At 44.9% G+C, this 16,937-nt stretch overlaps 1 protein-coding gene across 1 annotated transcript in view; it reads left to right on the top strand.

The window, feature by feature from the left end:
* LOC122935344 overlaps positions 1-16,621 on the top strand; it is a 57,714-nt gene extending 41,093 nt beyond the window's left edge. Inside the window, exon 4 of the mRNA XM_044291110.1 lies at positions 16,529-16,621. Coding sequence (XP_044147045.1) covers positions 16,529-16,621 — 93 coding nt within the window. The remainder of the gene's footprint in view (positions 1-16,528) is intronic.
* The last annotated feature ends 316 nt before the right edge of the window (positions 16,622-16,937 follow it).

Below are 16,937 nucleotides of genomic sequence, written 5' to 3'. Positions count from 1 at the left end.
CAAGCTGACGTTCATAAAAATGAACCAGGCATGGATCCCACAGGACCTGTCCGTCCCTTGTCCAGATTAGACATTAACTACCTCCCCATAACCATATATTATTGGACTCCAGGGCACTTCCTCATTCAATCCTATTTTTATTTTCATTTTACCATTATATTGCAAGGCTACCCAAAGTTGAATGAACCTCTCCTCTGCCTGTGTGCTAGGCCTAAATATATGCCAATGGATTGTTGCAGTGGTGGCTGACGTGAAGCCTCATTCTCTGCTATGACATGCAGACTGATTCTCTGGTGACATGAAGCCAGATTGTCTGTTACGGGACCTCTCTCCTCTGCCTGGGTGCTGGGCCTGAATTTATGACAATGGACTGTTGCAGTGGTGGGTGACGTGAAGCCTGATTCTCTGCTATGACATGCAGACTGATTCTCTGGTGACATGAAGCCAGATCCTCTGTTACGGGACCTCTCTCCTCTGCCTGGGTGCTGGGCCTAAATTTATGAAAATGGACTGTTGCAGTGGTGGGTGACGTGAAGCCTCATTCTCTGCTATGACATGCAGACTGATTCTCTGCTGACATGAAGCCAGATTGTCTGTTACGGGACCTCTCTCCTCTGCCTGTGTGCTAGGCCTAAATATATGCCAATGGATTGTTGCAGTGGTGGCTGACGTGAAGCCTGATTCTCTGCTATGACATGCAGACTGATTCTCTGGTGACATGAAGCCAGATCCTCTGTTACGGGACCTCTCTCCTCTGCCTGGGTGCTGGGCCTAAATTTATGAAAATGGACTGTTGCAGTGGTGGGTGACGTGAAGCCTGATTCTCTGCTATGACATGAAGACTGATTCTCTGCTGACATGAAGCCAGATCCTCTGTTACGGGACCTCTCTCCTCTGCCTGGGTGCTGGGCCTAAATATCTGACAATGGACTGTTGCATTGGTGGCTGACGTGAAGCCTGATTCTCTGCTATGATATGAAGACTGATTCTCTGCTGACATGAAGCCAGATTGTCTGTTACGGGACCTCTCTCCTCTGCCTGTGTGCTAGGCCTAAATATATGCCAATGGATTGTTGCAGTGGTGGCTGACGTGAAGCCTGATTCTCTGCTATGACATGCAGACTGATTCTCTGGTGACATGAAGCCAGATCCTCTGTTACGGGACCTCTCTCCTCTGCCTGGGTGCTGGGCCTAAATATATGAAAATGGACTGTTGCAGTGGTGGGTGACGTGAAGCCTGATTCTCTGCTATGACATGCAGACTGATTCTCTGGTGACATGAAGCCAGATCCTCTGTTACGGGACCTCTCTCCTCTGCCTGGGTGCTGGGCCTAATATTATGAAAATGGACTGTTGCAGTGGTGGGTGACGTGAAGCCTCATTCTCTGCTATGACATGCAGACTGATTCTCTGCTGACATGAAGCCAGATTGTCTGTTACGGGACCTCTCTCCTCTGCCTGTGTGCTAGGCCTAAATATATGCCAATGGATTGTTGCAGTGGTGGCTGACGTGAAGCCTGATTCTCTGCTATGACATGCAGACTGATTCTCTGGTGACATGAAGCCAGATCCTCTGTTACGGGACCTCTCTCCTCTGCCTGGGTGCTGGGCCTAAATATCTGACAATGGACTGTTGCATTGGTGGCTGACGTGAAGCCTGATTCTCTGCTATGATATGAAGACTGATTCTCTGCTGACATGAAGCCAGATTGTCTGTTACGGGACCTCTCTCCTCTGCCTGTGTGCTAGGCCTAAATATATGCCAATGGATTGTTGCAGTGGTGGCTGACGTGAAGCCTGATTCTCTGCTATGACATGCAGACTGATTCTCTGGTGACATGAAGCCAGATCCTCTGTTACGGGACCTCTCTCCTCTGCCTGGGTGCTGGGCCTAAATTTATGAAAATGGACTGTTGCAGTGGTGGGTGACGTGAAGCCTGATTCTCTGCTATGACATGCAGACTGATTCTCTGGTGACATGAAGCCAGATCCTCTGTTACGGGACCTCTCTCCTCTGCCTGGGTGCTGGGCCTAAATTTATGAAAATGGACTGTTGCAGTGGTGGGTGACGTGAAGCCTCATTCTCTGCTATGACATGCAGACTGATTCTCTGCTGACATGAAGCCAGATTGTCTGTTACGGGACCTCTCTCCTCTGCCTGGGTGCTGGGCCTGAATTATGACAATGGACTGTTGCAGTGGTGGCTGACGTGAAGCCTGATTCTCTGCTATGATATGAAGACTGATTCTCTGCTGACATGAAGCCAGATTGTCTGTTACGGGACCTCTCTCCTCTGCCTGGGTGCCGGAGCCTAAATATCTGAGAATGGACTGTTCCAGTGGTGGGTAACGGGAAGCCAGATTCTCTGCTATGATATGAAGACTGATTCTCTGCTGACATGAAGCCAGATTGTCTGTTACGGGACCTCTCTCCTCTGCCTGGGTGCTGGGCCTAAATTTATGAAAATGGACTATTACAGTGGTGGGTGACGTGAAGCCTGATTCTCTGCTATGACATGAAGACTGATTCTCTGCTGACATGAAGCCAGATTGTCTGTTACGGGACCTCTCTCCTCTGCCTGGGTGCCGGGGCCTAAATATCTGAGAATGGACTGTTCCAGTGGTGGGTGACGGGAAGCCAGATTCTCTGCTATGGAACCTCTCTCCAATTGATTTTGGTTAATTTTTATTTATTTAATTTTTATTTTAATTAATTTCCCTATCCACATTTGTTTGCAGGGGATTTACCTACATGTTGCTGCCTTTTGCAGCCCTCTAGCCCTTTCCTGGGCTGTTTTACAGCCGTTTTAGTGCCGAAAAGTTCGGGTCCCCATTGACTTCAATGGGGTTCGGGTTCGGGACGAAGTTCGGATCGGGTTCGGATCCCGAACCCGAACATTTCCGGGATGTTCGGCCGAACTTCTCGAACCCGAACATCCAGGTGTTCGCTCAACTCTAGTTACAATACCTTTGTTTTCCTAGCTGTCTTCACTGCTGGATTGGAAAGGTGACTGCAGGTTTCTCCCAGGAGGTGCTCTCCTACTACTGGGGTATCTCAACTGAGCTATACTTAGCCTCAGGAGCTTCAGGCTGACTAGGTGACTCCTCTAGTCCCCTGGAATACACTACTTCTCCCCTGTCTGGTCCGTCCTATATATAACTAGGGCTCTCTAGCTCCCTCTAGCGTCTGGGAGGCTAAACTGCACCCTGACAGACCTGACACCCAGTTAACACAGGGAATTGCATACACATAACAGTAAATGCAGTAAACACATTAACCCCTTTGTGTAGTGCTCACCTTTACCTAGTGGGACACTACACTTGTACACTACAGTATACTACACTGGACCTGAGCAAAAACCTCTATCAATTAATTAAATCTAACCAGCTGCTATTACTATTCCTATAATCGGTTCAGTAAAGAAATACTTTATTTCAACCAATGGGCCTGATATTTTAACCAATGGGCCTGATAATTGACTCCATCATCAATCTGCCACAACTGCATCTGCTTTCCTGCCTTGCACCCAGTCAAACCACTCACCATCTAGAGCACCCCAACTACCACCAGACAGGAGCCCCAATACCAGGGTGTGCCCCAAGCTAAGAAAGGGTGCACCCTACATTCACTGGCCCAGAAAGTCCCAAAGCGGAGAATGCCATTGTGAACTGTCAGCACTACTGCCATCATCATAGCCACTACGAACATTACTATCCTTCCCCTGTGGGCTCACTGCACCATTACTCATATACACTCACCTACATTGCAGTTCTTAACTTCTTTCCATTGCAGGCTGCAGAAATAGCAAACAGAATCAGAACAAAAGCATCTCTACCACTCAACCAAGCACACAGCCCTTTGACTTATGAAGACATGCTAATAACTGCAGTGACTGAAACAAACATTATAAAAAAGCCCACATTATCCCTGTTACCCAACAGTTCCTTCTATTCAGCTGGACCTCCCTCCCCTCAACTTAAAAGGGTTTTTCAAAAGTAGAAAATTTGTGACCAATACTCAAGGAACTGATTAAAGATGAGTGAAGTTTTGAAAAATTCAATTCGGCAGCTTCGCCAAAGTTTGACAAGAAATTAAATTCATTACGAATTAATTTGTCACAAATCGCTATAAATCAGCAGCGAATTTCAGATGGAATTGGAGCAAACGGATGTCAATACAATAACATCCTTCCTCCTTTGAAGTGTAACTTAAATAAAACAGAAACATTTGTTTCCGTTTTTAAAAAAACAGGCAGGCGGAACCGTCGGCAAAACACTGGCATATTCTTCCCACTTGGTGGCCCAATCTCAGTGTGAAGGCTTGAAATTGTGGGGGAACTTTGCTTGTTCGCGTTTCACCCATGACACATCCATCAGGTGGGATAGGACAGAAAATTGAGACATTTCATCACATGGACACACCCCCTACCCTATAAATAAAACCGATCTGGCTGCCATTTTGCATTCTGTTTTTTACAAGTGTAGGGAGAGGTTGCTGTGTGGAGCAGGGACAGACTGTTAGGGACACCAAACGCTAGCTAATAGGGCAACAAAATTCCTTTTAAGGACTGGTATAGGTGTGCTATCGATAGGTGTGACATACTGAGGGGTGTGATATACTTATAATATACTTTCTAACATAGAAAGTATATTAAGTGAATTTGTATTGTGCAGCATTTGTGTGCGGTTCTGCTGAGATACCGCAGCTATATAGAGGGACAAACGCTATTGGAATAACTAATTGCAACTGGTGTTATATACCTGTTGCCCCCCAAAATGATTGAGGGGTGTAATATACCTATAATATACAATCTAAGATAGAAAGTATATAATAGTGCATTTGTATTGTGCAGCAGTTGTGTGCGGTTCTGTTGAGATACCGCAGCTATATACAGGGACAAACGCTATTCGAATAAATAATTGTAACTGGTGTGATATACCTGTTGCCCCCCAAAAAACTGATTAAGGGGTGCGATATGCCTGCTTCCACAAAATACTTATTGAGGTGTGTGAAACACCGGCTTCCACAAAATATTGATTAAGGGGTATGATACACCAGCTTCACCAAATATAGATTGAGGCCTGCGATACACTAGCTTCCACCCAATATTGATTAAAGGGTTTAATTTGCCTGCTTCCAGGAAATACTCATTATTTGGTTCTATATACCTGTTTCCACAAAATACTGATACAGGGTATTGATATACCGGCTCCCACCAACTATTGATTGAGGCTTGCAATACACCGGCTTCCACTAAATATTTATTAAGGGGTGTGCTATACCAGCTTCCAGCAAATACTCATTATTGGGTTCTATATGCCTGTTTCTACAAAATACTGATAGAGGGGATTGAGATACCAGCTTCCACCAAATATTGATTGAGGCCTGCGATATACCTACTTCCACAATTATTGCTTTTCTATAGTGACTTTGTCACAGGGTCATTTTGAAAAGGACAGGCAGGCCATTCCCACAGGGGTTGTAGTGGTTAGGCAGTGCCACCAGGCTGGAGCCTAAGTGGGAAGTTGGAGAAGGTGCGTGCGATTACTAGTGTTGAGCACATTTATTCGAATAGCGAATTTTACTCTTGAATATCGGCACTTCTAGAATTCGCTAATATTTACATCGGGATGACTACGAGGGCACTCAAGACGAGAATTTTAGAGCATATTCGGGACATGAAGGCGGCTGCCGAGATGGGTGAACCCGATAAACTCAGAAAACTAAAACCAGTGGCCAAACACTTTAGGGAAGCCTATAACTGCAATCCTAGGGGTATCTCTATTAAAGGGATAGACCGGGTACGTTTGGGAATTAGGGGGGCAACATCAAACGGTGTCTCCTCCAAAATGAAACAAAATGGATGGTTTTGCTCAATACTGTGACTCCTCATGGATTGAATGAGGCCTTGAGTTTCAAATCCTTTATTTAGGTTAGCACATGTACTGAATCTTTTCAGTGATTTGAACTGTTTTTCTATTTATCTAATTTTCCGTGCGGTCATGTAAAGCGATATCTGAAGTGCTTTAAGGAGGGGGATGGTATCTATACAAGCTGTGAGTGAGGGGTTGGATACGACTCCGAGACATATCACAAGTATGGAAGATGGACCACCTCAGCTAATACCGGGATGGACTTCTGCATGTGGGATCTGTATCATATATGCTGAATGACACTTATGTATTTTTGGTGTAATGTTATGATGGTGAATTGGATGTCTATGTCTTTGTAGTCACTATACAGCTGGTTTGACCTATTATATGGAGGCTTGGATACCTCGGTCATATTAGTTGAATATTTAATCACGGTTTGTCAATTATCATAATGAATTTTTTTGTATTTTTTGTATTTATTGAGCACTCAATAAGCGGTGGTGTTCCTGATTATGTTGTGTCACCCTTGATAATGCAGGTACACATTCTGCTATCAATAATGGTTTATGGCTATTGTCACTTTCGATAATGTGGGTATACGTGCTGCCATTTAATGATGGTTTATGATTATTTTGATAGTACTATTAAGCTTATTTATATCTGTGGGACACTATTAGGGATCATGATGATTATAGGATTATACAATATCAATTGTACACTGTATTGATTTTTTATAATGTGTTGGCAATCATGTTGTGTAGTCTGCATATGTGATATTGAGTGTGTAGGATAATTTATGTGATCATGTTTGATATTTGTTCTGTATGCATGATGATCCTATTGCGAGATATGTTTATGCTGTGGTGTGCTATAAAAGAGTACTCCTTCTATAATATAGGATGTCTATCTGTGATGTGTATTTTGATTGCGTTGTCATGTGGTGGTGCACGCGTGTGTGACATGCACTATTATGTGATTTTCATATTATTGATCTGCAGTATGTGTAATCGTGCTGTGGTGGTGATGTTGCAGATGTCAGTGTATTGTATGATGTGCGGTATGTGCTGTGCCCCACCACGTGACAATATGATTTATGGGGATGATGTATATGTCCTTTTGAAATGATGTTTATTTGGAATGTGCCTTAATGTGTCCAAGCCCCATACTCACTGCTAAACCTTCTTGCTAATGTAATATATATGTATTCAAATGTATTCAGCTTTTTACCATTGCTCCTTGTTTATGATATCCCCTATGCGGCCTTCACATACTGGGCTTTTTGATATGTATAATAGTGTTTAGCATATTGGATGCGGCTCTAATACTGTTCTAGTTCCGATCTCCTCTTGCTCCGATTGGCTGATACAGCGATGTATCTTGCTAATGTAATATATATGTATTCAAATGTATTCAGCTTTTTACCATTGCTCCTTGTTTATGATATCCCCTATGCGGCCTTCACATACTGGGCTTTTTGATATGTATAATAGTGTTTAGCATATTGGATGCGGCTCTAATACTGTTCTAGTTCCGATCTCCTCTTGCTCCGATTGGCTGATACAGCGATGTGCGCCGGGTCACGTGGGGACGCCGCTACGTTTCCTTGGGAGGCGGGCTGGAACGCATGGCTTGCGTTCCACCCCTCCTCCTGATGAATGCGGCGCCGCCATGGCTGACTCGGTGTGCATCATCAAGCAGGAGCGCTCGATAGTAAGTACCAGCTGTTACATTTAATTATATTATGCCCTGAAGCCACATGGGGGATATAAATAGGAGTCTATGGCCATACTTATATTACCTCCTGACAAAGCTGAGGCGAAACGCGCATCAGGGTCCTTTGCCTATCTCGTGCCTGTTGTCTCTGCCCTCCATCATGTCTCATGGCATGTTATGACTTTTCATCAAGCTATCCACAGACGAGTTTCTGCTCACAGCTCTCATAAGGGTCTGGTGTATGGGGTCTCATTTATCTACTTGTTTTGTATCCCATAGGGGCATTATATTTTGCCTATGCTCTTATTTGTATATTAAGACACAGCGTTTGAGTCTCATCTTGTGGATATGTATATAGGTGATGATCACAGTTAGAATTATTTTTCAGGGGTTTGTGTATGATATAGCCATCTTTTTTCTGTGAATCACCATATTACATATTTTATATACACCTGACATGTGTTCCATCTTTCGGTGGGTTATAGAGATACCGGCCGGGGGACTGCAGCATTCGGGGGGTTTTCTGCTGACTCCTCAAAACCTCTTTTTTGTTATCCCTAATATTCTAAGAATCATGTATTGTCTATTATGATGGAATAAAAAACATATATTTTTTACATTGGGCATTCATTTGTTGTTTGCTGTACAACACTTTAGGTTTTTATAGTTGCTTTTCTTGTTTGCCCCTAATTATGGCATTATAAGTGAGGACTTTTTTCTGTCTGGTTCTATGTAAATATTGATTGATGCCTGCGATACACCAGCATCCACCAAATATTGATTAAAGGGTTTGATTTGTCGACTTCCAGCAAATACTCATTATTGGGTTCTATATACCAGTTGTCACAACATACTGATACAGGATATTGATATACCAGCTTCCACCAAATCTTGATTGAGGCCTGCGATACACCAGCTTCCGCCAAATATTGATTAAGGGGTTTGATTTTCCGGGTTCCAGCAAATACTCATTATTGGGTTCTATATACCTGTTTCCACAAAATACTGATACAGGGTATTGATATACCAGCTTCCACCAAATATATATTGAGGCCTGCGATACACCAGCTTCCTCCAAATATTGATTAAGGGGTTTTATTTACCGGCTTCTAGGAAATACGCATTATTGGGTTCTATATATCTGTTTCCACAAAATACTGATACAGGGGATTAATGTACTCACTTCAGCCAAATATTGATTGAGGCCTGCTATACACCAGCTTCCACCAAATATTGATTAAGGGGTTTGATTTGCCGGCTTCCAGCAAATACTTATTATTGGGTTCTATATGCCTGTTTCCGCCAACTACTGATAAAGGGGATTGATATATCGACTTCCACCAAATATTGACTGAGGCCTGCGATATACCTGCTTCCACAAATACTTCTCTTCTATAGGGACTTTGTCACAGGGTCATTTTGAAAATGACAGGCAGAGGAAAAGGCAGGTCATTCCACAGGGGTGGTAGTGGTCGGGTAGGTGCACCAGGCCGGAGCCTAAATGGGAAGTTGGAGAAGGTGCGTGCAATTACGTCAAAGAACGCACCAGAGTTGGTTGAGTAGCTCACAACAGCCACCACCCAGTGGTCTGATGACAGTACCCAGATCAGCCCAAGGAGGGTGATCCCTGCTGTTGTTGCCTATTCCGAGATCTATAATGTCAGTGGTGGTGAAGGTGACGATGATGACGTGTCGATAGACGTCACGTGGGTGCTCACAATAGAGGAAAAGGAGGGGAGCTCAGAGGTTGAGACAGAGAAGCAGATAGGAAGGAGAAGCAGGCAGAACAGTGGACAGAAGGCAAAAAGCAGATTGAAAATGTACCTGGAGCGAGCTATCCACCATGCACGGTCACATCTGGCACTCCCAGGACACCGGCACATGGCTCCGCAGTGTGGGCTTTTTTTAACATATCAGCTGCTGACAATAGTGTTGCCATCTGCTGCCTGTGCTGTCAACGCACAAGTCGCGGTAAGCCCAACACTGACCTAGGGATAACCGCCTTAAGAAGGCACCTGGCCTCCCATCACCGAGCCCAGTGGGAGCAACACCGTCAGAACCCACACAGCCACACTCCCGGCGCTCCACGTTCTGCCTCTTCTCCTTCTCCTCTCTCCTCCCATTTGTCCTCCACTCCACCTTCCACCGCGCCGTCGTCGCGTTCATCTGGCAAAAGGCAGGCTTCCGTGGCTAAAAATGTTCGAAAGTAAAAAGTTGATGACGTCGGATAACCCTCTTGCCCAATGGCTGACCGACAGCTTGTCGGAACTGCTAGCCCGCCAACTACTGCCATATAAATTGGTGGACTCGGAGGCCTTTAGAAAATTTGTGGCCATTGGCAAACCTCAATGGAAGGTCCCCAAAAGGAAATATTTCTCCCAGAAGGGCATCCCTCAGCTATATGGCCATGTCGGTGCCAAGATACATCTGATCACAGACACGTGTTCTAGCAAACACGGGCAGAGAAGGTACGGTACATAACTTTTAATGCCCATTGGGCGAACCGTCTGACGGCTGTCAAGCATGCGACCCATGGCACCTGTGTAGATTTGGTGTTACCGCCACGGATTGAATGCAGGTCTGCCTCTTCGTCTCCTCCTCCTACTCCATCCTCCGTCCTCCTCAGCAAACTCCTCCTTTACCACTGATAACGCCTCTTCCGCTGCCCCCCCAGCTCCCCAGAACCTTTTCGAGGTGCTAGGTGAGACGTTGCCATGCTGTGCTGTGGCTGTTGTGCCTAGAAGCCAAGAGCCACACCGGTCCTGAACTCCTTTCAGCTCTGCAGTCCCAGGCCAATCAGTGGCTAACCCCGCTCAATTTGAGAGTTGGCAAAGTGGTGTGCGACAATGGTGCCAATCTGCCGATCGCGCTGAAACAAGACAAAATGACATGTGTCGTGCATGGCACATGTCCTGAACTTAGTCGTGCAGCGATTCGTTGCCAAATACCCCGGGGTCCAGGACTTCTTGCGGCAGGCCAGGAAAATCTCTGTCCATTTTAGAAGATCTTACATGGCCATGGCTCGCCTTGCTGACGTTCAGCGGCGACACCACTTGCCCATCAGACGTTTGGAACTCCACCTTGTATATGCTTGATAGGCTTCTCCAGCAGAAACGTGCCATTAACGACTACCTATACGAACTCTGCGGCAGGACAGGTTCTGGGGAGCTTGTTTTTTTTTCAAAGTGCCAGTGACTGCTCATGCGCGACGCATGCAGACTTCTGTGCCCATTTGATGAGATCACCAAACTGACCAGTTGCAGCCAGGGTGCCATCAGTGACATCGTACCTTACACCTTCTTTCTGGAGTGTGCATTGTGTTGTGTCATTGATCAAGCTGCTGAGGAGCAGGAGCAGGATGTTGAGGCAGTCACAATGCTGAATGAATTCCCAGGGGGTCTACTTCATCTGAGACAAGTCAGCAGAAGTCAGAGGAGGATGGTTCCTGGGGGGAGGAGGGGGATGAGGAGCAAGAAGAGCAGGCTTTAAACTTTTCTGGGATCCCTTTTGTTGTTCATGGAGGATACCGAGGACGATATACTCCTGGGCAATGAGCGGGAGCCAGGCCTCTCCACCGCTTCCAATTTAGTGAACTGGGGGCCTTCATGCTCCAGTGTTTGAAGGGGGACCCCCATATAAAATGCATAAAGGTCAAGGTCCAGTACTGGGTGGCAACATACTTAGACCCCCGGTACAAACACAAAATGGCAGACAAGTAACCAGCATCACAGAGGGCTGTCAGAATACAGCATTTCCAGGACTTGCTGTGAGAGATGCTGCATTCTGCTGTTGAGGGTGCTGGCATAATTGTCCCTGTATTATGTAAATACAACAGCAAATAAGGCCTTTTCTGTCCGGTGAATGCCTAATGTTTGGGGCCACAGAGGAATTCCCCACCTGTGACGATTATGTGTTATCGAATTTCAGCTATTATCATATATTTTTTTTAAGAGGCGGGATTTCGTTAGCCATGTTTTTAATCCAATTTTATATTTTTAGTTCTTTTAAACATATGTATTTGACATGTATATGTACTGGCCTGCAGTAAAATTGATATCCAATGACCATCTAATATACCTCTAGCCACATAATCACAGCAGGTTGCCTGTATATATAGAGGGAAAGAGGAGTCATGTGACGTGGCCAGCGCCACATGACTCATTCCCCTGCAACCAGCCGAACGCCGAGTGCTCAGCTCGGCTCTCGGACTCCTTACAGTTGCCATGGGAGTGGAGGATGCCGACCGCGCTAAGCGGGTGAGTGCGGCCGGGTCCTCCCCGCCCCCCATTGCTGTGGAGACAAGGACGCACCAGCACGTCCTCGCTCCATGCTAGCCGCAGGGCACCGGCGGCACTGATGAGGGAGAACGTGATGCTGGCGCCTCATGACAGTATCCCCTTTTACGAGGGGCCACTGGACCCAAAGCCACTGGAGATGGTTTGTCAAGATGATCATGATGAAACATTTTAATCAACCTAGTCGCATGAATTCTATTCACTGGTACTCAGGACCTTTCCTCAAGTCCATAACCCTTCCAATGAACCAGGTATTGGAATGAGTTTCGAACTCTCCTTACGTCAATGATTTTAGAAATGAATAATTAATTTTGATCATTAACCTGTGCCAGGGGAGGGGCTGCCTGTGATGGAATTACGGGCAAAAAATATTTCTTAAGCAATGATTTGTGAAATACATTGTGAATATGGAACGAATCTGGCAGCTTCAACCTAAAAGATACGGGATTAATAACATTGAGGATCTCATATGGACCAATAAAATGTGGTGCAAACTTCCTGGACGACACCTTTAGCAACAAATTTTTTGTGGACAGCCAAACCTTTTCTCCGACCTGAAAGTCCACCTCTCTGCAATGTTTCCTATTAGCCTTAATTCTCTGATCCTCCTGAGCTTTTTCCAGGTTCAGTTGAACCCGAGCCCAGACTGTGCACAGTTCTAACGTTACCTTATCAGCTTCAGGGTTAGGTGAAGGAACAGATGAACCATAATTAAATTGAGGGTGGAAACCAAACTTTCAGAAAAACAGAGACACCCCAGTGGAAGAGTTCACACGGTTATTAATGACGAACTCTGCCAAAGGGAGGTATTTTACCCATAACTGCTGGTTATCAGAGATGTAAGATCTTAGAAATTGTTCAACAGCCTGATTAAGCCGTTCAGTTTGTCCATTGGTCTCAGGATAAAAAGCTGATGAAAAGGACAAAGATATCTCAGCTCTCTGAGAAAAAACTTTCCAAAATTTGGAGACAAACTGGACACCCCTGTCAGACACAATGTTTTCAGGAACTCCATGCAATCGTTCCACTTGTTCCATAAACACAGAAGCCAGAGTCTTGGCATTCGGGAGCTTGGCTAGAGGTACGAAGTATACCATTTTACTGAATCTATCGACCACTACTCAAACCACTGACTTACTCTCAGAGGGTGGCAAGTCAGTAATGAAATCCATAGAAATGTGTGACCAGGGTTTACTAGGAATGGGTAGTGGTCGTAACTCACCAGCAGGATGTGTTCTTGGAGTCTTGGACTTGGCACATACCTCTCAAGCAGAGACATAAGACCTGACATCCCTAGATAACGTGGGCCACCAATAAGACCTGGACACGAGTTATCTGATGCCCTCAACACCGAGATGCCCACAAAATACAGAATCATGACACTCACCAAGCAGCCAGAGATGGAAATGCCCAGGAACAAAAAACTTATCTGTAGGTGCCTGTGCCAGAGGTAGATGTTGCTCTGCCTTAATATGAGATGCAAGATCCGCGGATAATGCTGCCACAATGATGTTAGCTGGTAAGATGGGTTCAGGAGGAATGTCAGTGGGTTGAAATGCACAAAATCTTCGAGACAAGGCATCAGCCTTCACATTCTTACTTCCTGGCCTAAAAGTAATAGAGAGGTTAAAACGCGTGAAGAATAATGCCCATCTAGCTTGACGAGGATTCAGCCTTTTAACAGACTCAAGAAACAGTACATTTTTATGGTCAGTGACAACAGTGATACAATGTTTGGCCCCCTCTAAAAAAATGTCTCCACTCCACAAAAGCCCATTTGATGGCTAACAATTTCCGATTACCAATATCATAGTTACTCTCAGTGGGAGAGAACTTCCATGAGAAAAACGCACAAGGTCTTAAAGTATAACTGTCATATTTTTTTTTTTTGAGTATTGGATTGTGGTGATTAATATCACCTTGGTGGCCCTATTTCAACTTTTCACTGTGTATTCAATTACCCCTTAATTCCACAGTTTTGTTCCCTGTTCTGCCTGCTTTTACCTGTGCTTAAAATCAGGTTGCTAGGCATGGTCCGTCTATATGTTGAAGGACGGAGGACTGTAAGTAAAGCAGACAGCAGACTTGGACAATGCAGAGCCGACAATGCAGAGCCGAAGCAGTGCAGAGCAGGGAAGGGAGATCTGCCGTCTGCTCAGTGTATAAATGAAAGCAACATGTGGTGAGAGGACCCCTTTGTGCTGCAGGAGATTAACCCTTTAGTGGGAGGGCTCTGGTTATTGACACTTTTGGGGGGCTATTGTTACTGGCTAGTGAGGGCAGGCGAGATTAGCCTCAGGGTGAGGGCAGTGGTGGTCATCTTAACTGAATAGTGAAATTGCAGTTTTATGCAGACTGGTTGCTAAGGGCTGAATCTTGTTAAATATGGGGTAAGTCAGTCTAATAGTAACTGATTCTGGAATATCATGTTATTAGTAACTGCATATATGAAAATTGAAATTAGGGTCTAAGTGTGACAGTTATCCTTTAAATTAGTGAGGTTAGAGGTTCCCTGGGAAAGAACAGCCCCCACCCCATCCTCAGAAGCATCCACCTCCACTATAAAAAGGTTTCTCTTGATCCAGCTGAATCAAGACTGGGTGTTCCTAATAGATCTTTCAAAGGGTTTTGAAGGCTTCAATGGCCTCCAAAGGCCAGTTAACAAGATCCGCCCCCTTCTTAGTAAGGTAGGTCAAGGGTTTAGCAATTACCCAAAAATTTTTGATAAACTTATGGTAATAATTGGAGAACCCCAAAAAGCGCTGTAAGGCATTTAGGGATGACTGTCTCACCCAGTCTAAAATAGCTTGTACCTTACCAGGATCCATTTTAAATGCATGTGGAGTGAGGACATAGCCAAGATACAAAATTTCTTATACCCCAAAAATGCATTTTTCTAACTTAGCAGATAGTTATTTTTTTCTTAGAATGTCAAGTACTTGTCTGATATGCATAACATGAGAATCCCAACTCGAAGAAAAAATCTAAATATAATCAAGAAACACAATCATAAATTTGCCAATAAATTCCCTGAAAAACTGCAGGAGCATTACTAAGCCCAAAAGGCATGACCAAATATTCAAAATGTCCTTCCGGAGTGTTAAAAGCAGTTTTCTATTTGTCCCCTTCTTTAATTCGAACTAAATTGTATGCTCCTCTCAAATTGAGTTTGGAAAACTATGAAGCCCCCAGAACCTGATTGAACAGATCTGGGATTAAAGGAAGGGAATATTGATTCTTAATGGTGATCTTGTTCAATTCCCGATACAGGGTCTAAGGCCTCCGTCCTATTTTTGACAAAAAAGAACCCTGCCCCCAAAGGAGACACAGAGGGTCGTATGTGTCCTTTAATCAGACTTTCCTTAACATATTCTCTCATGGAATTGCATTCAGGACCAGATAAATTATTTGTGGTCATGGCTTGCCTGTGACGCGTGGGCTTGGAGGCATGAAAATAACCTAAGTCCATGGTACCCTCTACCTGCCTGACTAACTAACTAAGCGGCTTGAGTTGTGCCGTCCGTGCGGCTCCCGGGGCGCTCCAGAATGACGTCAGAGCACCCCATGCGCATGGATGACGTGCCATGTGATCACGTCATCCATGAGCGTGGGGCGCCCTGACGTCACTCTGGAGCGCCCCGGGAGCCGCACGGACGGTAAGTATACTGCTCCCCCGCTCCCCACTACACTTTACCATGGCTGCCAGGACTGTAGCATCCCGGCAGCCATGGTAACCATTCAGAAAAAGCTAAATGTCGGATCAGGCAATGCGCTGAAATGACGTTTAGCTTAATGCCTTTCAATGGACATTAATTCCGCATCCGGCCTTGCGGCAAGTGTTCAGGATTTTTGGCCGGAGCAAAAAGCGCAGCATGCTGCGGTATTTTCTCCGGCCAAAAAACATTCCGGTCCTGAACTGAAGACATCCTGATGCATCCTGAACGGATTTCTCTCCATTCAGAATGCATTAGGATAAAACTGATCAGGATTTTTCCGGCGTAGAGCCCCGACGACGGAACTCAATGCCGGACGAAAAGAACGCAAGTGTGAAAGAGCCCTTAGCTGGGTATAAGTGAGCTGCCGGCGCCCCTCCCACAAATACAGGCCAATGAATCAGCCTTCACACCTGTGGTCATGGCTTGCCTGTGACACGTGGGCTTGGAGACATGGTACCCTCTACCTGCCTGACTAACTAACTAAGCGTCTTGAGTTGTGCCATAACTGCTGTGTAGGGGGGAAAGCCTAAAATGGGCAAAAACACTGCTATCAAACATCACCTGACCGTTTATTCCCAAACAACATGGTGTCATAAACTCCATTTTACCAAACTATCAACCTACTTTAAATAAATACAACACTCAGAATAGTATTAATCATCTTTATTTTATTTTACTTTCTTTTATTTGTTGGATAAAATTGGCCACGGTGTTTCTTACATTACTTAAATAAATAAATATACTGAATTGAATCTGATAACCAATTAATCATCATAAATTAATTAAATCCACCTAGTCCACTCAAAGAGTGACTATTACCCCAAAGCTAACACTGTGACATAAAATTAAAAAAGGGGAATAGGGGGGAAGGGGTTTCTTATCTGCTGCTCACCAACTGAATAAAATAACTGTCCAATCTTTTCTTTTATAGGTACTCACGTGCAAACAGTTGAACCATTCTCCAATCAAGAAGAAGATATTCCTTCAAGTCCAGATCGCACAAGGCATCTGTTACCAGCAATAACCCAGATTGCAAAAGCATCTGTTATCAGGTAAGAAACATAAGCATCAATACTTGCACATGCATTTAAAGGTGTCATGACACCATGTCACCCCTAATTGCATGCGCAACCAGGTTTGTCCATTACATAACAAGACTCTCAAACGCGAGAGACATTTCACGATCGGGACAAGGTATGTACCTGTTGAAACATGGCAACAGAGCGCTGCAAAGGTCTTGGCCTGCCAAAGATGCCAGCAACTGGGCACCATGGGTTTGTCGTTGGATTTCTGCACAAATTGGTCATAAAATGTGATCTGATCTTCATCTAAGTCACAAC

This window comes from Bufo gargarizans, chromosome 4 (genome assembly GCF_014858855.1).
Source record: "Bufo gargarizans isolate SCDJY-AF-19 chromosome 4, ASM1485885v1, whole genome shotgun sequence".
NCBI lineage: Eukaryota > Metazoa > Chordata > Amphibia > Anura > Bufonidae > Bufo > Bufo gargarizans.
The sequence above is the reverse complement of the archived record's forward strand: the minus strand, read 5'-3'. Positions and strand labels throughout refer to the sequence as shown.